This window comes from Hyla sarda, chromosome 8 (assembly GCF_029499605.1).
Source record: "Hyla sarda isolate aHylSar1 chromosome 8, aHylSar1.hap1, whole genome shotgun sequence".
In the NCBI taxonomy this organism is placed as follows: domain Eukaryota; kingdom Metazoa; phylum Chordata; class Amphibia; order Anura; family Hylidae; genus Hyla; species Hyla sarda.
Genome location: NC_079196.1, coordinates 35,241,404 through 35,264,596, shown reverse-complemented (window position 1 = coordinate 35,264,596; position 23,193 = coordinate 35,241,404). Strand labels below are relative to the sequence as shown.

At 42.1% G+C, this 23,193-nt stretch overlaps 1 protein-coding gene and 1 long non-coding RNA gene across 9 annotated transcripts in view; one reads left to right on the top strand and one right to left on the bottom strand.

Moving 5' to 3' along the window:
* Positions 1 to 23,193, bottom strand: part of GALNT13 (polypeptide N-acetylgalactosaminyltransferase 13) — a 354,352-nt gene that overhangs the window by 120,887 nt on the left and 210,272 nt on the right. For all 8 annotated transcript variants that reach the window (XR_008847277.1, XR_008847278.1, XM_056536509.1 and 5 more), the window contains exons 3-6: positions 19,957 to 20,123; positions 19,515 to 19,722; positions 10,795 to 10,965; positions 6,436 to 6,553 (exon numbers count right to left, since the gene is read on the bottom strand). Coding sequence is in view for 6 of the 8 variants with exons in the window: in XM_056536509.1 (XP_056392484.1) it covers positions 6,436 to 6,553; positions 10,795 to 10,965; positions 19,515 to 19,722; positions 19,957 to 20,123 (664 nt within the window). In the remaining 2 variants the exon portion in view is untranslated. The remainder of the gene's footprint in view (positions 1 to 6,435; positions 6,554 to 10,794; positions 10,966 to 19,514; positions 19,723 to 19,956; positions 20,124 to 23,193) is intronic.
* Positions 2,717 to 23,193, top strand: part of LOC130285192 (uncharacterized) — a 120,129-nt gene continuing 99,652 nt past the window's right edge. Inside the window, exons 1-2 of the long non-coding RNA XR_008847283.1 lie at positions 2,717 to 2,902; positions 19,842 to 19,952. This is a non-coding gene — a long non-coding RNA (uncharacterized LOC130285192). The remainder of the gene's footprint in view (positions 2,903 to 19,841; positions 19,953 to 23,193) is intronic.

Below are 23,193 nucleotides of genomic sequence, written 5' to 3'. Positions count from 1 at the left end.
TTCAGTGTCATGAAAATAAAGAAAACTCTGAATGAGAAGGTGTGTCCAAACTGTTGGTCTGTACTGTATGTGTGTATGTATGTATGTATGTGTGTATGGATGAAGAGATCCAGCACAGCAAACTGCATGGTAATTGAGGGTGGGCTCAGTGCTTGCCTCGGACACACCCCTTCCTGAGCAGGGGGTGTCAGAATGAGTGAGCAGCAGAACAGAGGGATTTGTGAGCCAATGACAGAAGAAAGACACATTAAAAAGAAATTTAAAGTGTCTGCATGACCTAGTGAGTAACATATAGAATCATTATTTTGTCTCATGACAGGTACGCTTTAATCCTTTGATGCCTCTTTTTCTAACCTAACACGGAATCCTACTTGTAAATACAACATTGCCGTATAGTAAGGCATCGTACGTCTGGGCTCTAGCTTCTCATTTCTAATGTCAGGAGAGGTCTCTTACGTGCGCCTCCTCGTGTGTTACGTAAGTGAACTGCGATAATTTTTTGCTATGAGTATCTGATAGTTAGACAGAAGGTAAGGAAAGATTTTTAATTATGTATAATACTAATCTTCTATCAAACCGGATTAGAATGCAACTCTTTCTATTATCACAACAAATATCCAATTAACCTAACATGTTCCCTTTGAATATTTATAAGGTGTTACTTGAGGAATGGTAAGCGGCAATTTCTTCAGCCAAGCTGCTTTCTTCTATCCAAAGATTAATTAAGACTTCATAAGAAATCACTTGAAATATGTTCATAATGTAACGGAGCTGGCAGTGATAATCTGGTTGGGATGTTTGTACATAAAGGGGGAGTCTTCTTTGAACAACCCCTCTCTATTAGAGCAGTCACATGATGTTAAATGGGCACTGTCACAAACCTTTTTTTTTTATATGTTGTAGTACTTATGTACTACAACATATCTCTAATATACATTAATAATTTTTTTAATCATTAAAATTGTTTAATTTACACTTGAAAACCGGCCACTAGGGGGTCTCCCTCCTAGTGGCCGGCTGCAGGCTGGCGTGACGTCACGCATGAATTCGGACCGATGCTGGCCGGGCATCGGTCCTAATTCATTCAGCCTGCGCTCGCTCCCTGCCTGTCAATCAGATAGGCGGGAGCGAGCGCTTTGAATGAAGAGGATGCACGCAGGCTCCCTGGCCTCGCATGCCGGCCCCGGCTCCCGGAGTGAGGTAGGACTGCCCTGCACTTTATTCACTTTCTTTTTCAGGGTGGAAAGCAGGTTGCGTTGCGGGATCCGGGGGAGCTGGATGTGCGGCAGCGGTTTTCACCACAGCGTACCTCCAGTTGTTTACCCACTACAACTCCCAGCATGCCCTGACAGCCAATAGATGCCAGGGCAAGCTGGGAGTTGTAGTGGTGAAACAGCTGGAGGCACACTGTGTAGGTGAACTAAGGGCGGAAGTGTCAGCCCCAGCAGGCATCAGTGACGTTGTGCCTGCTGGGGAAGTCTGCCTGGTAGTAAACACACTACCAGGCAGACAATAAGCCATTTTTAATAAAGTAAAAAAAAAAAAATTAAAGGCAGGGAGGGGGTTAGGGATAGATGGGCAATAGGCAGGGACAGAAACAAAAAAAAAAAAAGGATGATGGGGGCTACACTTTAAGCCGATCATTCCTTCTACTTGGAGCCCCTATGATCGGTTGGCAACAAGTGTTCCACTTAATACACTACAGACCAGTGTTCTCAAACTATGGCCTCCAGATGTTGCAAAACTTCAACTCCCAGCATGCCCAGACAGCCAACGGCTGTCTGGGCTTGCTGGGAGTTGAAGTTTTGCAACATCTGGAGGACCACAGTTTGAGACCACTCGTATAGACTATAATTAGATACAATATGGTTAAAGGGGTACTTCGGTGTAAAACATTTTTTTCCAAATCAACTGGTGCCAAAAAAGTTAAACAGATTTGTAAATTACTTCTATTTAAAAATCTTAATCCTTCCAGTACTTATCAGCTGCTGTATGCTCCACAGGAAGTTGAGTTGTTCTTTCCAGTCTGACCACAGTGCTCTTTGCTGCCACCTCTGTCCATGCCAGGAACTGTCCAGAGCAGGAGAGGTTCGCTATGGGGATTTGCTTCTACTCTGGAAAGTTCCTGACACGGACAGAGGTGTCAGCAGAGAGCACTGTGGTCAGACTGGAAAGAACTACACAACTTCCCGTGGAGCTGATAAGTACTGAAGGGACTAAGATTTTTTTAATAGAAGTCATTTACAAATCTGTTTAACTTTCTGGAATTAGTTGATTTGAATAAATAAATGTTTTCCATTGGAGTACCCCTTTAAATTTCCATAGATCCTGCCACAAAATGCATGATAGAAGCCCCTAGTGCCCCGCTTGGTTGTGCTCTCTGTATAGCCACACAACACTAAGGACAGCCCTATGTCATGGCCCCCATCCTTAGAATCATATCTAAGAAATTTAGAAGTATTATCTATATAGGGGGAAATTAATTAAAACCCATCCAGAGGAAAAGTTGCTGAGTTGCCCATAGCAACCAATGAGATCGCTTCTTTCATTTTTGAAAAGGCCTCTGAAAAATGAAAGAAGCGATCTGATTGGTTGCTATGGGCAACTCAGCTACTTTTCCTCTGGACAGGTTTTGATAAATCTCCCCCTCTATGCAGATCTTTAAAGGGGTACTCCGCCCCTAGACATCTTATCCCCTATCCAAAGGATCATGTTTATACTGTAAAAATATTTTGCCCGGTGATTTTCTGTATTGTATGCTTGTGAATGGTGCGAAATAGAAGGAGACGCTGGTCTGTGAAAAGTAGTGAGAGAGGCGCAGCGAGCTGCTGCAGATGACTGACCGAAGTCCCAAATGTGTGGGCCATGGACAACAGATGTGCAGTGTCCCACTGTGTACCCGGTAGGCCTGGGAGTTGAATATCGGATATCAGTTCCTTATTGTCAAATGTTTTTTCACTGTTGTACAGTTTTCATAATGTTCTGCACTACTTGTTTTGCTATTCAATAATTTATTGAGTTCTTTGGCTGTGAATATAGGGTTACCCCATGCATTACTATTAGGCCTAAACATTTTGTTTGGGAACATTCTAGATCGGGGAAGAAGTACAGTGGTCCCTCAGCATACGATGGTAATCCGTTCCAAATGAACCATCGTTTGTTGAAACCATCGTATGTTGAGGGATCCGTGCAATGGAAAGAATAGGAAGTTATACTCACGTGTCCCCGTCGCTCCGGACCGTCACCGCTGCCCTGGATGTCGCCCTCCATCGCTGTCGCCGCGTCCCCGACGCTCCGGACGTCTCTGCTTCCCCGGGATCCTCGCTCTCCGTTGCCGCCATCACGTCACTACGCACGCCGCTCCTATTAGTTGGCGGGACGGCGTGCGCGGAGACGTGATGATGACGAAGGAGAGCGCCGGCGATGCAGGGAATCCCGAAGATGACGCTCTGGAGCCCCGAGGACAGGTAAGAGACCATCACCGGAGCACACGGGGCACCGTAAACGGCTATCCGGCGGCAGCTGAAGCAGTCTGCGCTGCCGGATAGCCATTTATGCGATGGCCCCGACATACAAAAGCATCGTATGTTGATGCTGCCTTCAACAGAGAGGCCATCGCATGTTGAAATTATCGTATGTCGGGGCCATCGTAGGTCGGGGGGGGGTCACTGTATTTGCCTCAGTAAACACTATTTCCTGTTAGGGTGCGTTCACATGGAGTAAATGAAGAGTAATTCACGCAAAAAAAATTTCGGGCGGAAATTTTTTTTTAATTTTAGCGTGAAATTAGCGTGAAATTTGCACGCAATTTGTGCGCAATTGTTCGCGGAATTGCTTGCAGAATTGCACGCGGACATGGGGGAGAAAGAAGTGAAGATCTTTTCAGCCATTTCCGTGCAAATTGCGTGCAAATTCTGCGCAAATTGCATGCAAATTCTGCGCAAATTCCGTTCGAAAACGATTTCGGGTGGAATTTTTTTTACCATTGACTTCAATTGATTTCTGCTAGCGGATTCCGCTTGAAGAATGAACATGTTCTTTCTTCAAGCGGAACGGAATTCAGCGTCGGAATTCTGCTAGCAGAATTTCCGCAGTGTGAACAGGCCAGCAGAAATAACATTAAAGTCAATGGGCAGAGGAGATGTGCATTCATTTGGAGCAGAGAATTCAAGACAAATTACTCGAGTAAATTCCTCTTGAATTACTCGGTGTGAACGCACCCTTAACGTTATTTCGGTGTCTAGCTTGTTGTCTGCTCTGTAATACCAAGGGCACCCCACTTACCATCCTGCTAGACAGAGTGTTCCCTAGGGGAGCTGAGATCACCAACACCTACAGTGTAGCCCCCTTCTTTGTGCCAGCCCATAGAGCATGGAATAACCTTGCGGACGCCCTCATGATAGTGTGATAGCAACTGTGACCAGCTGGGAGCCAGGGCTGGTGCAAGGATTTTTGCCACCCTAGGCAAAAGCTAATTTTGCCGCCCCTTGACCCCGCCAATTGGCTCCGCCCTTTGACACGCTCCTCCTTACTACTGGGGGGACACACTGTAGCAAACCTCCTCCTCATTGGGCGTATGTATGGGGGCTCGCGCAATGTCAGGACTTGGAAAGGGGGCACTGCGCTCCTCCAGCAGGCTGAAGAATACAGATTAATATGGGACTGGGGCAGGGGATGGTTGTGACGGTGGTGCTGTCTAGGTGGGTGCTTCAGATGAGTGTTAGACATGTGCAATTCGTTTCAGAACGAATACTAAACTTACCGAATTTTCCCGTTTTCGGGTGTTCGTTACAATCCGAATGCACGAAAAAAAAAATCTAATATTTCCGAAAAAGAATACAAATACGAATAAACAGTTAACGAATGCATCAGTTAAATAACGTATAACGAATAATGCATGTTAATGAATTACGAATGCATTCGTTATCAGTAAACCGAATGTAAGGAATGAATTAGATTTTTTCATTGGGTTTATCTGAGGAAAACTTGCTTCCTACACAGAGAAAACTGCAAAAAAAGGTGAAAACAACAAGAATCCTAAGGTAACACCTGCTATTTATTACAAAGGAGGATCAGCAAGTGAAACTAATGTGCATTTCGTTTAGTAACGAATGCTAAATTTAAGGAATTTTACTGATATAATGAAAGATCCAAATTAACGAATGCATTCGATGTTATTAACTAATGCATCCGAAAACGAAAAAAATTTTTGCCTTTGCATCCGAAAACCGAATATAACGAATTAACAGCATTCCGAATATTCACAGAAGCGAAAATTTTTGAAAATGAAAACGAACGAAACGAAAAGAAACAACATTTTTGGTTCTGCACATGTCTAATGAGTGTCAGGTGCTTTGGAGGCTGGCTTCTAGCTTTTTGGCTGCGGGCAGAGCAGCACCCCCATCAAGAGGGTGATCTAGGCGGCTGCCCTGCTTGGAACTACAAATCCCAGCCAGCCCCCAAGTTCTTCACTACGAAGTTCACTCTGGGCTGCCACAACTGTGATTCCTACCAAGAGAGCATCTAGACATAAAGACGGAGGAGTAGAGGGAGTGAGTTGGCCATGCAAAACTGAGTAAGAGGAGTGTGCCTACTCTGTAAGAGAGTGTGCAGCAGAAGAGATCTACAGACCACAAAAGTGAGAGCCCATGGATTGGGAGCCATTACATGCCTGACCACATGGTATAACTTTTAAAGCAACATTACATTTTCTAACACTTTACATGGTAAAACATATTTACAATGGGGAAACAAGTGCAGGGGGCCTCGGGGACACTGAAGGCGGCTGCCTGACAGGACAGCAGGAGCATGGGGTAATACCTCCCGTACTGGGCCACCACAATTCCTTCACTCTCACCATAACAAACAACTAATATGACTTACAAACGAACAGGATGTCCAGCGCAGATATCGGAAAACCTCTTTATTGTATAAAAGCTTCAATACATGGAGGACATTACAACGTGACGCGTTTCAGTCCTAGGCACAGACCTTAGTCATATGACCTGCGCTGGACATCCTGTTCGTTTGCATACCTGTGTCAGTTGGCGTTGCCCACGCCAGTCCGAGCGCTACGGGCTTAGGGAGTGAGCTGGACTCTCTTCTAAGTGGTTTCCAACTAATATGACTGGTAGTTTTTCAAGTTCATTACTCTTTCCTATTTGGCAACCAGGCAAAATACTACTCGGAGCAGCACTATTACATTTAATGGAGTTGGGAAAAAACCCAAACTGCATAACTACATGTAGCAGAGCTGTATCCATCAATGCAGTTTAGCTGAGTGTGTCAGCCAAAACGACACATTGTGACAGCTTGATATCACTTCACAAACTGCAGATAAACCTGCAATGCACAATAGAAAGAGATCAGCAACTGCTCCATTTGTCTATACACATAAGCTGCCAGATCTTAATCTGTAAAGAAGCAAATACTTACTCTAAAAGACATTTCTAGGTTTTCTCCTCCCCATATGTCCATTCCTGAGTCATAAGTCCCGAGTTCTTCAAAGTAGTTCTTGTCAATGGAGAACAGGCCCCCGGCCATTGTAGGTGTCCTAGAGAAAATGTTATTTTAGGTTAGGATTTATTAACCCTTTTTTCCTGAAATTATTTTTTTTTTACAATAAAAACCATCCAAAAAGAAAAAGAAAAAAATGCTAAACCTTCTATAACAGTAGAGGGCGCTAGTATCCAACACATGATAAGCGTCTGTGCCAGCTGGATCTATAAACTAACATATGTCTGGATTGTGGCTTCATAAATTAAATAACAGGGATAAATAACTCTGTAGATTTTGTAAAATATTCTGACCATTCAGATACAATGTATTGACATCAGAAGACAAATAAAGAGCATTACTTTCTACAAATGTTTACTAAGCAATATAAAAAGATATATATATATGTATATATGCATATTTATTATTATTATTATTATTATTAATAATAATTTATTTTAGATTTTTTTTTCACTGTCAGTATTTCAGTGCTCAAAAACCCAGATATAGTTTAAGTAAACCTCTATTTCTACAACCATTTGAGAATTTCTTAAATTTGTAATTTACAGTAAATAAGAATACAGATGCTAAACCTATATATACGTGTTTCCCCGAAAATAAACCCTACCCCGAAAGTAAGCCCTAGCAGTATTTTCAGGGTGGGCTGCAATATAAGCCCTACCCCGAAAATAAGACCTAGGCCAGGGGTAATCAACTGGCGGATCACGGTCCAGATCCGGACCGTGGCCGCCAGTAATGCCTGCAGACCCCCTTATTATGGCAGAGGGGTGGGGGCACTGTAGGAGTGTGGAGGACGACGGGGGAAGGGGTGAATGAGGGGGGGGGCTGTAGCAGTGTGGAGGATGGGGGGCTGTGGGAGGATGGGGGGCTGTAGCAGTGTGGAGGATGGGGGGCTGTGGGAGGATGGGGGGCTGTAGCAGTGTGGAGGATGGGGGGCTGTGGTAGGATGGAGGGCTGTAGCAGTGTGGAGGATGGGGGGCTGTGGTAGGATGGAGGGCTGTAGCAGTGTGGAAGATGGGGGGGGTGCGGCATCCTCCACACTGCTACAGCCCCCCATCCTCCACACTGCTACAGCCCCCCATCCTCCCACAGCCCCCCATCCTCCACACTCCTGCAGCCCCCCATAAATAAATAAGCCCTACCCTGAAAATAAGCCCTAGTGTGTTTTTTGGGACTAAAATTAATATAAGACCCGGGCTTATTTTCGGAGAAACACGGTATGACAATTCTGCATCTCAGACATGACCTGCTTTCCTGCTCCTTCCTTCAACAAAGCTAAAAAAAAAAAAAAAAAATGATCATAATAATAAATTTTTTTAGGTGGCTTTTGTTTTGCGTTTTTATGGCCCTATCTATATAAAAACATAATCCTGAAATGTAGAAGTTATAACCTAATCACTAGGCCTCATCTGACCCTTTTCTGTAGAGATCACTTCTCAGCTTTCTTCTCACTGTCATCACAATCAGGCTTGCAATAAAAGGTGGCAACAATATATAGATAAGGCAGGATCCACCAGTTACAATAGGTCACTGTTTCCCTTCCCTGTATAATGACCTCTACATAGGTTACAGAACATGCACACAACACTCTCCAATAGAAGTCAATGTGTCATCTACAGAATAGAGGCTCCAGTGGTCTATGCAGCTCCTCTAAAGTAAATCTCTGAATCTTGTTAAGGTTTTGTTCACATCTGTGTTGGAGAGTTTGTTTGGGGCCTCCGTCACAGATTCCTTTCAAGGACAAAAGAGTGGTGTGGTCTGTTACACAATGGATCCCATTGACTTTAAAGGGATTATCCAGAATTTAAAAAAACATCACCATACCTGTCGTCAGGTTGTGTGTTGTATTGCAACTAAGTTCCATTGAAGTTGATGTGTTGCATTACCAGGCACAACCTGAGGACAGGAGTGGTGCTGTTTTGGGAAATAATTAGTTCTGTTTTTCTATACCTGGAAAACTCCATAATGGGGTCAGTTGGGTTTCCGTCTGGTGTCTTTTTATATGATAATATTTATTGCATACTCCTCGCAGCATTTTTGTCTATGACTTTTTTGTCTATTCAAGCCCTGCTCTTTAAATGGAATTCGCAACGGAACTCCCAGAACGGAGCTGCGACACAGAGGAGATCTTAGCCTAACATTCCCTATTAAATTAAATCCTCAACCACACAAGATTTCTTCTTTCTTTGCTTTCTATATTATTTCTGTGCCTGGACTGACTGGGATTGATCTAGAGAAGAAAATAGAAATATCTTGTTTCAGCAGAGCCCACAGTATGGCAGCACTTTTATTTTTTTTTGTTTTTGTTTTTGTTTTTTTATCGTGAAAAGGATGTAATGTAATAATAATAAATAATAAGAAGAATATTTAACAACAACTATTACTATTAGTTGATGTTCATTATTATCATTAATTGTTATTAATATTATTAATATTAGCCTTTAAGAGCAAAAATAGAGTAAATTACCAAGAGGCCTTTTTTCTTTTCTCTACACATAACTACAATAGAGCATTCCAATGGCAGAGTAACATCATTTGCATTAAAGGGTTATTCGGGTATCCTAAAATTGTATTGAAATAAAACTATTACCCTAATTTACAAATTATGTTGTCTTTAGTATGTTTTTGCTTGATTTGTACTTGACAGGAAGTTGTGTAGTCCTCTCATTGTCAGTGTAGTGTTGTCTCCGGCTTCCCGACTCCCCCCTCCTATGGTGGCACATCACCTTCTTTTGTCTCATGAGGCGTGGCAAGATCTCTGAGCTTAAGTCCTGACCCCAGAGAAATGTCACTACCTCTGATAGCTACATCTCCTTCTCCCTGTCATAAATATATAGACATACCAAGAATAAGTGTTCATACCATGCTGCCTTGTGCTGGGCAATGCCACAGGCAGAGAAGCAGACAGAATGAATACAGCCCCTTCAGACTGTTCTGGTCAGCAGAGCAATGTCCTGCATCAGCACTGGAGAACTGTCAGAAGTGCTAAAGGAGAGGAGTGAGCTGGGTGGGAGGGCTGTTATGAACCACTGAGAGGAAGTGATGCATTCTGGGAATAGTAGTACTGAGCAACTGCTCAAACAGGAAGTAGTGCTTCTTACATAGTGGGGGAGAGGACAGTAGATGCACAAAACAGATGCTATATGCTTCTGCATCATGGTTATTTTTAAACCTGATGTTGGGATACCTCTTTAAAGGGGTACTACGGTAGAAAACTTTTTTTTTTATTTAGATCAACTGGTGGCAGAAAGTTAAACAGATTTGTAAATTACTTCTATGAAAAAATCTTAATGCTTCCAGTACTTATTAGCTGCTGAATACTACAGAGGAAATTATTTTCTTTTTGGAACACACAGCTCTCCGCTGACATCACGAGCACAGTGCTCTCTGCTGACATCTCTGTAGTGCTCTCTGCTGACATCTCTGTTCATTTTAAGAACTGTCCAGAGTAGAAGAAAATCCCCATAGCAAACATATGCTGCTCTGGACAGTTCTTCCTAAAATGGACAGAGATATCAGGAGAGAGCACTGTGCCTGTGATGTCAGCAGAGAGCTCTGTGTTCCAAAAAGAAAATAATTTTCTCTGTAGTATTCTGCAGCTAATAAGTACTGGAAGGATTAATATATATATATTTTTTTTAATAGAAGTAATTTACAAATCTGTTTAACTTTCTGGCAACAGTTGATTTAAAAAAAAAAAAAAAAAAGTTTTCCGCCGGAGTACCCCTTTAACAATGAGATTGAATGCAGACAACTGGGTGTAACCATTCTCTTTTGTCAAAAGGAAACATTCATTTGCAGGTGAAAATTATAACATAAACCAGACATAAACTAGTGTATTTCAATGTCCCAAGTAGAAAAAACACTTGATTAAAAAAAAAAAAGAAAAAGAAAATAACAGTGCCCCACATGTCTACAGGTTATCTGTGGTATTGCAGCTCATCACCCTTCATTTCAATAAAACTAAGCTGAAATACCTACACAATGCCTGGACAGATGTGGTTTTTGGAAGAAAGCAGCCATGTTTCTCTTATCCTCGGCACCTGCTTTAACCTACCATGAACTATTATTTATAGGATGTTTTTATTATGAGTTTGCTCTGAATCACGACGTGTAGAACCTTCTTGGAACACTGCTCACCGCCGTTCTGCTTTTTGTTTCTTTGCTCTTTTTAATGGATTGTTTAGCCCTTGTTTTTTATTTTTATTTGTATTGACTTTACCCTGTAAATATATATGCACAGCCAGCCATGCATCTAACAAAGTATATTCCATTTACCTTACTGGTAGCGTTCGGTCTCCTTTCCTTCTGTCCATTTCTCTCTGGGGAACAGGATACCAGCGAAAATTCAATTTCCAATTAAATCCACCGTAAGTCATGTCTGAACCGGCCATGTACTCGAATGTGTCATCGCTTATTACATCGATTATTGGACAAACCACCGTTTTCCTGGAGACAAAAATATGAAACAGAACAAGACGGATCTGAACTTCCTACACGCACATCTCTGCAGGTCCCTGCCGCTCGCATGCTTGTGAATAATAGTAATTACTATTCATAGCGTTCAGTTATATTATCTTATTCATACCGCTTGGATTAATTTCTTTCAGGTTGTCAACCTCGTCTGATAAAAATAACTCAACCCCAACTCCAGTAAGTGTAGGCTCAACCATCCACTCTTTCGTGTATTTTTAAAGGGGAATTCCGGCCATAGCCATCTTATCCCCTATCCAAAAAAATAGGGGATAAGATGTCTGATCTCTATGAAGCACCCGCATTCTATACCGGGCTGCTTCTCCAGTCTCGGAAACCTCTGGGTTTCAAGGACTGGAGACGTGAAGTGACGCCATGTCATGTCCCCTCCATTCATGTTTATGGGAGGGGGCGTGATGGCAGTCACGCCCCCTCCCATAGACATGAATGGAGGGGGGTGGTGATGTCACAAATCCAGTCCCGGAAACACAGAGGCGGGCCCCGCGATCAGACATCTTGTGCCCTATCCTATGGATAGAGGATAATATGTCTATGGCCGGAATACACCTTTAACCATAAGGAATACCTATTGTTTTAATAAATATCTGATATGTCATAAATATTGATTGGTGGGGGGGGGGAGGTCCGGATGCGGAGACCCTCGCAACCACTACAGAGATGGAGTAGTAGTACTCAGATCTTTACGGAGAACAATGTAAAGATTTATAGAAAGTCTGCAACACTCTCTCTAAGTCTGCACAATGCTTTTCCAAGGAAATTCGAGCAGAGCAGAGTGTTTCTGCCCCTTTGTTTTAGTGACTATAAGGGTCTAAGCATCTGGACTTTCATTAATCAAATTTTGTGACACATGAAATGTTTGTTAAAATGATAGGTATCCTCCAAGGCTATGTTCAATTCCAACTCCACTGCAACAGAATCCTATTGTTTTCAATTTGATTCTGCTGCACTGTGCACACGGCAAAATTTCCGTGGTGGAAACATCTGCTGCAGAAATATTATGTTGCCTTTTATAGAGATGCAGTTTTCCGAGTGGTCCTAGCACTGGCATGTTCTGCCAGCACATGCTATTTGCAAAATGTCTGTGTGTTTTTTATGGTTGGACACTATGAATATATACTGTAACAGCAGTTTTTGTGTTTTTATGTCCTGGGGTCTGTTCAGACATTGGTTTTTATGTCTGAGAAATTTTTGTTCTAATTCTTCCAAGGCTTGGAAGAGTTAATGCTTTCACCCTATTACAGTTCGGGTGTGGCTTTAAAACCCCAGCTCGGTCTGTATTCTGTGCTGGTGATTTGTGCAATTCTGACCATTGTTAATTGTCCTGATTATTATTGATTTTAGTCTGTAGTACTTTTGTCGGTTTTTAGAATTATTGTATTTCCATTCTGCTTTAGCCTTGTATCTTAGTCTGTATTTACACTGTGAGTCTTGCTTGTATAATTCCTGTTCTGGTATCCTGGTTCCTCCATTTAGTGGAGTTTGGCTTTGTATAATTCCTGTTTTGGTAACCTGACATGTATTCCTCCATGTTGTGGAGTTTGGTTTTTCTTATCATGATTGCTGATCTTATGTGTTTTTAGTACATGCACTGATCATAGTGTACAAGATCACTGATCTAGTGTTTACTCTGTACATTACCATTAGTCTATAGTGTCTTATGTACTTTATCACCAATCTGTCGAATGTGAACAGTGTTCTATTTTGCTGATCTGTTTAGTGTTTAACATTCAGTTCTTCTTTGCATCCCCTGCATCTTCTGGTTTCTGCTGTATACTTATTCCATACTGTGTCTTATTCATTAATTAACTTCTGCCGTTTATCTTGTTACTGTATGTTAGTACACTACATCCTGCCCTGTTTGCCTGTTTGTATTCTGTCTTGTATATCTGCTTGTTTGGTGGTTTTTCCGTTATATTTCTGGCCTGTGACCGACTACGTATATTATTTGTTTTACGCCCACTGCACTTTAGGTCATGTAGGGACCGGCACAGTTATTGTCGATCCGCCGTTTAGGGCAGATGTGCAAGTAGGCAGGGAGAGTGTTATTATGGACAGCTAATGGTTCACTTTTCCTGTCCTCCCAGTCGGTCATGACATACACAAATGTGTTCAATAAGGATTTCTCAAGATGCCTCTCCTCCCATGCTCTTGCCAGGGTCATCACCTGTCTTGTCTGTGTTCTTTGGCGCCATCCCATCAGCCAGTTACAATAAGACTATGGTATAGGTGTTGGGCACCACTTCACATCCCCAGCCAGGGATCTCTACCTCTCGCAGGCACTCGCACTAGGGAGATTTTATCTTCTTCTTCTCCCAGACCTCTTCACTCAGGGGCTGCACTGGTGGTACCTCTAGCTAGGGGATGCCTACACACCATGTGACTTGTGCTGCTTGTGAAAACGGTGCCTGTCTGTGCCTTCTATTGGTCCCTTATTCTTAGCAGTGGCCACCTCTCATGACATCAAAGGGGTCCAGCTTCACCACACAGTTTGCTAGTTGAATAACCTTTTTCATTAGCAGCTGTACTGATTATCACTACCAAAGCCTGGGTGGCTTTTCTAGCAGAAGCACCATCAGGTATGACAGGAATAGCAGCATTCCACTTGTGATCACCACAGTTGACCAGGAGAGTTTTTTACCCTCTGGAAGTGAAAAAATATTCACCGACAGCTAGCAGGCAGTTTAAAGAGGTTATCCGGTGGTAGGATGTTTTTTTTTTTTTTTAACAATATGGCTATTCTGTATGCCGATTCTGTATACTATAATAAAATGAACCTCTACTTACCTTCAGTACTCCCTTGGGGCCTCTGCTATTATGCTCCCAACCTCCAGTGCAATCCTCTTGATGGTTCTGGAGGTCGAGCCATCACACTGCAGATCAGTGAATAGCTGATCGGAGTTGTGTCCTTTCTAAGCCAGTGAGTGGCTGAGCGGCAATATGATAGGTCAACCCCCAGAATCATGAAGAGAATACCTCAGGCACTGGGGGAGCACTGGAGGTGAGTGGAGGTTTAATTTTTATAGCACACAGAATGAGCATATTGTAAAAAACAAACAAAAAAAAAACACTATACCGCCGGATAACCCCATCAAAGGGAATCTGTCATCTCTAGATTATGCTCGGAGCTCAAGTGTCAAAGAGGCTGTGTGAGCCACCGCATTCATGTCGTCTCCCCATCCCCCTGCCTTGATTAATGTACAGGGTTTATAGCTCTGAGCCCTACAAGTCAATCAGCCAAGGGAGGGAAGGGTGGTGGAGGGAAAAGGCATGCATGTTACGCCTCACACAGCCTATTTGACACTTGAGCTCAGATTCACTTTAAAACCTTGAAGGAATTTTTACACAAAGTATATTAAAAAATTGCATAACTTTATAAGATTTTTTTCATAAGCTTTATATTCCAAATCCCCTGCTTAGTCTTAGAGGTAAATGACAAAATTCTGGAAGCTACAGCTGGCACTAAAATGAACTTCCGAATTTACTAAAGACACATTTATTATTGAGTGTAATAGGAGCTAAGATAAGAAGTGGTAAAAACAAGTGACTGGGATAGTTCAGTATATGCCATTGATACGTTGATACATTCTTTCTATGCAGGAATAATTTTCTTCTCATGTTTCCTCCGGTCTGAAAATATACTTTCCAGATAATCGGCTTTCTAAAGAAATTTACTCTATTGTATCTCTATTATGGAAATGAGACAGTAAGTTCCGCTAGAGCAAAGACTGATATGAATGAATACATAGCACGGTGCTCTGGGATGTATTAATGTCATTAGCATAAAAATGGTAATAAAGGTTTTCCACTGGAGACAATGATATGATTTCCTGTGACATCTGTATCATAATGTACAGGACCATTCGTATAACAAGGTCTGCATCACCAAGGAAATGGTTGGGAAGGGAAGTTTCAGACATGGCCTTGACAACCGCCATGGAGTCCTACCGAAAAACCTCCACAATTCAAGAAAGAAAGAAAATACACACCAAGATGGTGCACACCAACGGTGTGCGCCATTTTGGAGGGTTTTTCTTTTTTTCTTGAATTGTTGAACTTTTTAAACACTAGGTCAACACCCACCCCCAGATTGGACTGTGATATCTAAAAACCTGACTATAACAGACTGGCTTGTTGGTGTCCATTATTGGCATTCAGCATTAGGGCACATTCAGCATTGGGGCACATGGACCGCGAGACCCAACCCACTCCCCCCCAACTCCCCCGCCCATTGGCGTGAGCCATTTTGGAGTGTTTTTTCTTTTCTTTATGTCTTGAATGGTGGAACTTTTTAAACACTAGGTCAACACCCACCCCCAGTTTGGACTGTGATATCTAAAAACCTGACTATAACAGACTGGCTTGTTGGTGTCGATTATTGGCATTCAACATTGGAGCACATTTAGCATTGGGCCACATTCAGCATTGGGGCACATGGACCGCGAGCCCCAACCCACTCCCCCCCAACTCCCCCGCCCATTGGTGTGCGCCATTTTGGAGTGTTTTTTTTTCTTTCTTTCTTGAATTGAAACACTAGTGCAAAACCCTTACGATAACTTTTTGGTGTCCATTATTGGCATTCAGCATTGGAGCGCATGGACCGCGAGCCCCAACCTCCCCCCCCCCAAACTATGTGGCTGCTTAAAACCCAAAGAGTCTAATTCTGATCAGTTCAGAATTTTCTATTACACATCTGAAACAGCTGGTGTTTGCATTAAGTAGATTATTTCAAATTGAATGCAGTGATACTTTAAGCAGAATAAATAAAGGAATGATCCGCCAGCTGTCTTAAAGCGTACCTCCGATTTAGATATACACTTATAATAATATATTAGGGAACTGCTCATGCGGGAATTACACAAAGATTACAGCCGCTTTAAATGCAGGATTTTTTTTTTTTATACACGCTCGGCACTGACATTACTTGTAGAAGAAGCCTCAGGAATCTAAACAGAGGTTGGCAGGGAATACAAATCCCCCCATGCCTCCCATCAGCCGCTTGCAGACAGTCTATGGGGTACTTTGTGAAAGCTTTTGTACAGAAACTTATAATTTGTCATAGATTTTGGAGATAGTTTTTAGAATTGCTAAGATTGGCCTTTTTTTGTTCCAAAAAGATTTTGCTACAATAACTAGATGGGGTGTAACTATAACAGGTGCAAAGGTAGCAGTTGTGTCCAGCCCTCTGAGTATTATACATGGTAAGTGGGGGCCTTGAAGCTTAAAGGGGTACTCCGTCCTTAGACATCTTATCCCCTATCCAAAGGATAGGGGATAAGATGTCAGATCGCCGGGGTCCCGCTGCTGGGGACCCCCGGGATCGCCGCTGCGGCAGCGCACTATCATTACTGCACAGAACGAGTTCGCTCTGTGCATAATGATGGGCGATACAGGGGACGGAGCAGTGTGATGTCATGGCTCCGCCCCTCGTGACATCACGGTCCGCCCCTTAATGCAAGTCTATGGCGGGGGCGTGACGACCGCCACACCCCTTCCCATAGACTTGTATCGAGGGGGCGGGCCGTGACGTCACAAGGGGCGAATCCGTGACGTAACGATGCTCCGGCCCCTGTATTGCCTGTCATTACGTGCAGAGCAAACTCGCTCTGTGCAGTAATGATAGCGCGGTGCCGCAGCGGCGATCCCGGGGGTCCCCAGCAGCGGGACCCCGGCGATCTGACATCTTATCCCCTATCGTTTGGATAGGGGATAAGATGTCTAGGGGCGGAGTACCCCTTTAAAGTTACACAACTGTTAATAGGTGATTTTAGTAAAATAACCATTGAATGGCCCTGTGATCCACCTCTCCCTATGCCCATGGATCCCACACCCCTCCCAGATCACGGACTGTAATGTATTGTTGATCGGCATGGTTTCTTTTATAACGAGTGATGGAGCGGAGTGTTGCGGAGTGGAGTGTAGAATGTGGTATAGTGTATGTGTAACTTAGGGAACCTGTGCTGTATATTGTACTGTCATGCTTTGTACGATTGTAATTTATTGTATGACTTGTTATGACCACTGAATGATCAGTATAGTAATTGTTTCCCGATACTGGTGCAGATATCGAACATTTTCAGGAGTATAAGTCCGCGATACCCTTCCCGATACTGGCAGAGCATAAAAAAAAAATCCCTCTCACCTGATTTAATTGCGGGGCAGGTCCTGCACCACTCCGTCTTGCAAGAGAAGATTCTTCACCACTAACAAAATGGAGGATGCAGGTCTCAGGGTGGGAGTTGAGGGATGGTGAGTGGGATTTTTGTTGCTCTCTTTTGGAGGGGACTGGGGCAAACTAATGGGGGCATCTACCTAATAGGACGTTCCCTACCTACCTGACTACCTAATTACTGGAGGCTTCTACTTGAAAGGGGGTCAGTGGGGTAAAAAAATGGTTTAGAAGGTGCTGCTCAGATTGTTTGAGTAACAAGGCAAGACACAAGCAGCACAGGACAACGAATATTAAAAATTTTTTTGGTAATAGGGACAACACATTTCGGCATTCACTAATGCCTTCCTCAGGTCCACTTGAAAAGACAAATATATAACACAGAATGTTCTATTGTGGTTGGCATACAATTGTGACTTGGAAGACTATATATATATATATATATATATATATATATATATATATATATATATATATATAGATATATATATATATATATATATAACATTTTAATGGTTTCTCATACGCATGATTATGATTTAAAAAAATGGTGAGTATTCACAAATAGCTCAAAGAGATATGCACATAAATTTATAATAAAATCAATTTGTAATAAAATCAAACATAATATGTAGTTACAGTGGGGATCAAAAGTTTGGGCCCCCCAGGTAAAAATTTTTATTAATGTGCAAAAAGAAGCCAAGGAAAGATGGAAAAATCTCCAAAAGGCATCAAATTACAGATTAGACATTCTTATAATATATCAACAAAAGTTAGATTTTATTTCCATCATTTACATTTTCAAAATAACAGAAAACAAAAAAATGGCGTCTGCAAAAGTTTGTGCACCCTGCAGAGTTAATATCTTGTACTGCCCCCTTTGGCAAGTATCACAGCTTGTAAACGCTTTTTGTAGCCAGCCAAGAGTCTTTCAATTCTTGTTTGAGGTATCTTTGCCCATTCTTCCTTACAAAAGTCTTCCAGTGCTTTGAGATTTCTGGGCTATCTGTCACGCACTGCTCTTTTAAGGTCTATCCATAGATTTTCAATTATGTTGAGGTCAGGAGATTGTGAAGGCCATGGCAAAACCTTCATTTTGTGGATTTCGAGGTGTGTTTAGGATCATTATCCATTTGCAGAAGCCATCCTCTCTTTAATTTCAGCTTTTTCACAGATGGCATCAAGTTAGCATCCAAAATTTGATGACATTTTATTGAATCAATTTTTCTACTCGTGAGATGTTCCCTGTGCCACTGGCTGCAATACAACCCCAAAGCATGATTGATCCACCCCCATGCTTAACAGTTGGACAGAGGTTCTTTTCATTAAATTTTGTTCCCCTTCTTTTCCAATCGTACCTTTGCTCATTCCGGCCAAAAAGTTCAATTTTAACCTCATCGGTGCACAGAACTTGTTTCCAAAATGCATCAGGATTGTCTATATGTTCATTTGCAAAGTTCAAACGCTGATTTTTGTGGTGAGGACGTAGAAGAGATTTTCTTCTGATGACTCTTCCATGAAGACCATATTTGTACAAGTATATCTTTATAGTGGAATAGCGTACCACAACTCCAGTGTCTGCCAGATCTTTCTGGAGGGATTGTGCAGTCAAACGAGGGTTTTGAATTGTTTTTCTCACAAACCTGCGAGCTGTTCTGTTTGATATTTTTCTTGGTCTTCCAGATCTTACTGTAACTTCCATTGTTCCTGATGACTGCCATTTCTTAATTACATTCCGAACAGAGGATATTGACATCTGAAAATGTTTTGCTATCTTCTTATAGCCTTCTCCAGCTTTGTGAGCGTCAACTATTTTAATTTTCAGATTTCTAGACAACTGCTTAGAAGAACCCATTGTGCTGATTGTTGGGGTAAGGTCAGATGAGTCTGGGCATTTAAAACCTTTGAGATTGACATCACCTGGTCTTCCCAGATGATGATTGAGAACAATCCGTGACACTGGCAGGTCTCAGCTTTGCAAAGGGGGCAATGCACGCTATCAGCAGGGTGCCCAAACTTTTGCAGGTGCCATTTTTTTGTTTTCTGTTATTTTGACAGTGTAAATGATGGAAATAAAATCTAACTTTTGTTGACATATTATAAGAATGTCTAATCTGTAATGTGATGCCTTTTGGAGTTTTTTTCCATCTTTCCTTGGCTTCTTTATGCACATTAATACAAATTTTTACCTGGGGTGCCCAAACTTTTGATCCCCACTGTATTGTAGAACTACAATAACTACATATTATGTTTGATTTTATTATAAATTGATTTCATGCGCATACCTCTTTGAGAAAATTACAAGTTTGAATGGATAAAGTCAGGAAAGTATACAAACCTGTCTTCTTTAATTCTAGCCAGTAGAGGCTCCAACCAGCCAATGGTGCATTCACAATGAGCATCGAGGAAAGTTATTACTTGACCCCTAGATATGTTGGCTCCTCTAAGGCGTGCCCGTATAAGTCCTGACCTCTGTTCCATCCTCAAAATTTTAACAGGAACTTCCAATTGCTTGACATAATTTTCCAATGAAGTTTTCAGAAACTCTACATAGAAAAGGAAAAAAAAAATGTTTCATCTTTTGTGAATAAATATTTTATAAGACAAAAGAGGCAATCGTGATGCATGACAGCTATAATTATCTTCATCCTCGCATATCCTCTAGGCTTCAAAAAGAAAGAACACCATCCGAAACCAAGACAACACGGTGATATATGAATATTGATGGTTCCTTTTCACACCAATGGAGTGACCAATGAGGCTCACATTACAGAAGGTACCTCGCTCGCTTGCATCGTCAACCAGAATGATTTCTGATAATAGATGGTGCGGGGATCGGTTGATGACGCTGTGGACGGTCCGTAGCAGAGTGCTCCAGGCTTCATTGTGGAATACGATTACTATGCTGGTGTTGGGAAGCTCATCTGGATAAACTTTAGTCTTACATCTGGGGAAAAAAACATAGAGAAATGTATAAATGTCATCACATAGATCCTACTACATAACAATGAGAGAATGCAACACCTTGGTGATCGAAAATGAAGGGAATATGAAGAGACATCTCCAGTCCATCTAAACAAAAGCAGATACTTTATTATGAATCCGGACAAAGATCTACCTGATGATACGTTCCATATATTGTAGATTTGTACGTTCAAAATGGTCATGTTGAACATATAGACATATGTACTGTTTATCATGTTTATACCTATAGATAGATTTGCCATTGACCAAACTGAAAAAACGATTCCACTTTTTTCATACAGTTGTATTGAAAACCATATGGTCAACTAGACTTTTCAACACAGATCTTTCTGTATATAGTGTGTGTGTGTGTGTTCACCTTTATGTTTGTTACTTGTACAGCTTGTACAGTGTGGCTGGGCAGCCTGTTTCCACCCCTGAACACCATGCTGCTGGTTTGTGTAGTTCAGGGTTAGGACTGAGAATCCATGCAGAAGACATTGAGGTGGGATATACTGCATAAGAAGCACCGCTTGAGGATAGGGAATTAGTTTTAAAATGCTGGAGTACCCCTTTAGGTTAAAGCAAAAGAAAAATGTGTCCTTGTGGCGGAATGTGACCCTCTGCACAGGAACAGAGATTTCAGCTTTACAACCCGCTCCCTCTCACTCCTTAAAGGGGTACTCCGGTGCTTAAACATCTTATCCCCTATCCAAAGCATAGGGGATAAGATGCCTGATCGCAGGAGTTCTGCCACTGGGGACCCCCGGGATCATGCACGTGGCACCCCGTTTGTAATCAGTCCCCGGAGCGTGTTCGCTCCGGGACTGATTACCGGCGAGCGGGCGGCGTGTGACGTCACGCCTGCGCCGGCGTGTGATGTCACGCTCCGCCCCTCAATGCAAGCCTACCGGAGAACTCCTTTAAACCCTAATCCTAACCCTTACCCCTAATCCTAACCCACTATCCCTAATCCTAACCCTTTACCCTAATCCTAACCTCTAATCCTAATCCATAATTCTAACCACTATCCCTAATCCTAACCCCTAATCCTAACCTCTATCCCTAATCCTAACAACTAATCCTAACCCTTTACCCTAATCTTAACCCTAACCCCTAATCCTAACCCCTAACAGCGATCAGCCCTGAGAAGGACTGAGAGCACTGAGCTCAGGTCACATTCGGTTACGGGTCCAAGTTTTTTTCACTTCTCCGGCACAGCAGCGTTCTGAACACAGAAGCTTGGAGCCAAGTCCCCTCCATTCATGTCTATGGGAAGGGGCGTGGCGGCTAGTAAATAGCCTTTACACCTCCATTAACCTGATGACTGGGGTGCCGCGGGGTGCTGTGCTTGAAATCTCGGGGGTCCCAGTGGCCAGACCCCTGCGATCAGACATCTTATCCCCCATCCCTTGAATAGGGGATAAGATGTCTAGGGGCTGAGTACCTCTTTAAGTAAACCTGTGTCTGGACTGTGTTACCTGCTGTGTCTGTTCTCCTGCAGAGTGCAATAGGACCCCCCCCCCCCCATAGCCTTGCCAACGTTGCGTTACATCTCCACAGATAGGAAACGATATCTTGATGCCCAGGTATGATGTTCTGCACGTCTTCAGTCACACCAGACTTTCCGGAGTGAATTCCTTGAGAACATGTAGAGCTATCTTCAGTCTTCTAACTCATCACTAAGTAATTGCCATCTGTATCCATTCTGCTCCAAAACTCATATCCAATCCGCTGTCTATAGCAGGTGTTTACTGTGTGCACATTACAAAATGACCCTTAAATGAGTATATCTTGTAGAATTTATTCTACAGATGTAAACTAATGCATAACATGGGGACATAGACATTGAGAGAGTGCGGCTGCCAATAAATAGGGCAGGCTAGAAAAATGTGGAGCGTTCTGTCTACACAGATGGCTAATGAGTTACTGGAGCGGCTTTGGAGCGCCAGTAATACGCTACACAATGATCGGAAAGTTTGTTGATATTACTTTGGCAATAAGTCAAATTGTCACATATTTCGTTTACCCCAAAGGGATACTTCATGCATCTATTTTGTATAATTGTTACTTGGCTAATAAACACTGTTTGGTGTTTGCTGGAACAAAATCATCATTTAATATATTTAAAAAGTTCTTCATCACGCATAGTGAATAATTAAAAAGTCCTGAAAGATGAATTCCCTGGACGCTCAGATTATACCCAAAAATTTACAAAGCTTGTGTAAAAGCCAATGACATTATAAAATAACCAGCAGCAGTATATTAAATTTATAAGATGCTTGTTTGGGGTAGAAGGTTACAATAACAGTACAAATCAAATATTACATCTAATACAATGTATCATGCATTTTTGTCCAGGTTGTTTTATTAAAGGGAACTCCGGTGCAGGACATCTTTTTTTCCCCTATCCATACGATAGGGCAGTGTTTCCCAACCAGGGTGCCTCCACCTGTTGCAAAACTACAACTCCAGCTCCCTCCGCTCCATGCACGGATTACTGTCGACCACTGCACATACCGCAACATACCAACATGTCCCTCCATGTATCTCTATGGGGGAGGTGGAGATACAACGGACATACCTACCTAATATATATGTATATATAAATATATATATATATATATATATATATATATATATATATATATATATATAATATTATTATTTTATTATTATTATTAATAATATTATTATTTATTTATTTATTTTGCAATAGGTGCCTACAGCACCGTGATGCCTACAGCAGCTGTAAAATATGAGTGGGATACCCTGATTGCCACATCTCACTATAGCACAGCAAGTATTAAAGGGGTATTCCAGGAAAAAAAACAAATTATATATCAACTGGCTCCAGAAAGTTAAACAGCTTTGTATATTACTTCTATTAAAAAATCTTAATCCTTCCAATAATTATCAGCTGCTGAAGTTGAGTTGTTCTTTTCTGTCTGGCAACAGTGCTCTCTGCTGACATCTCTGCTTGTCTTGGGAACTGCGCAGAGTGGAAGAGGTTTGCTATGGGGATTGGCTTCTACTCTGGACAGTTCCCGAGA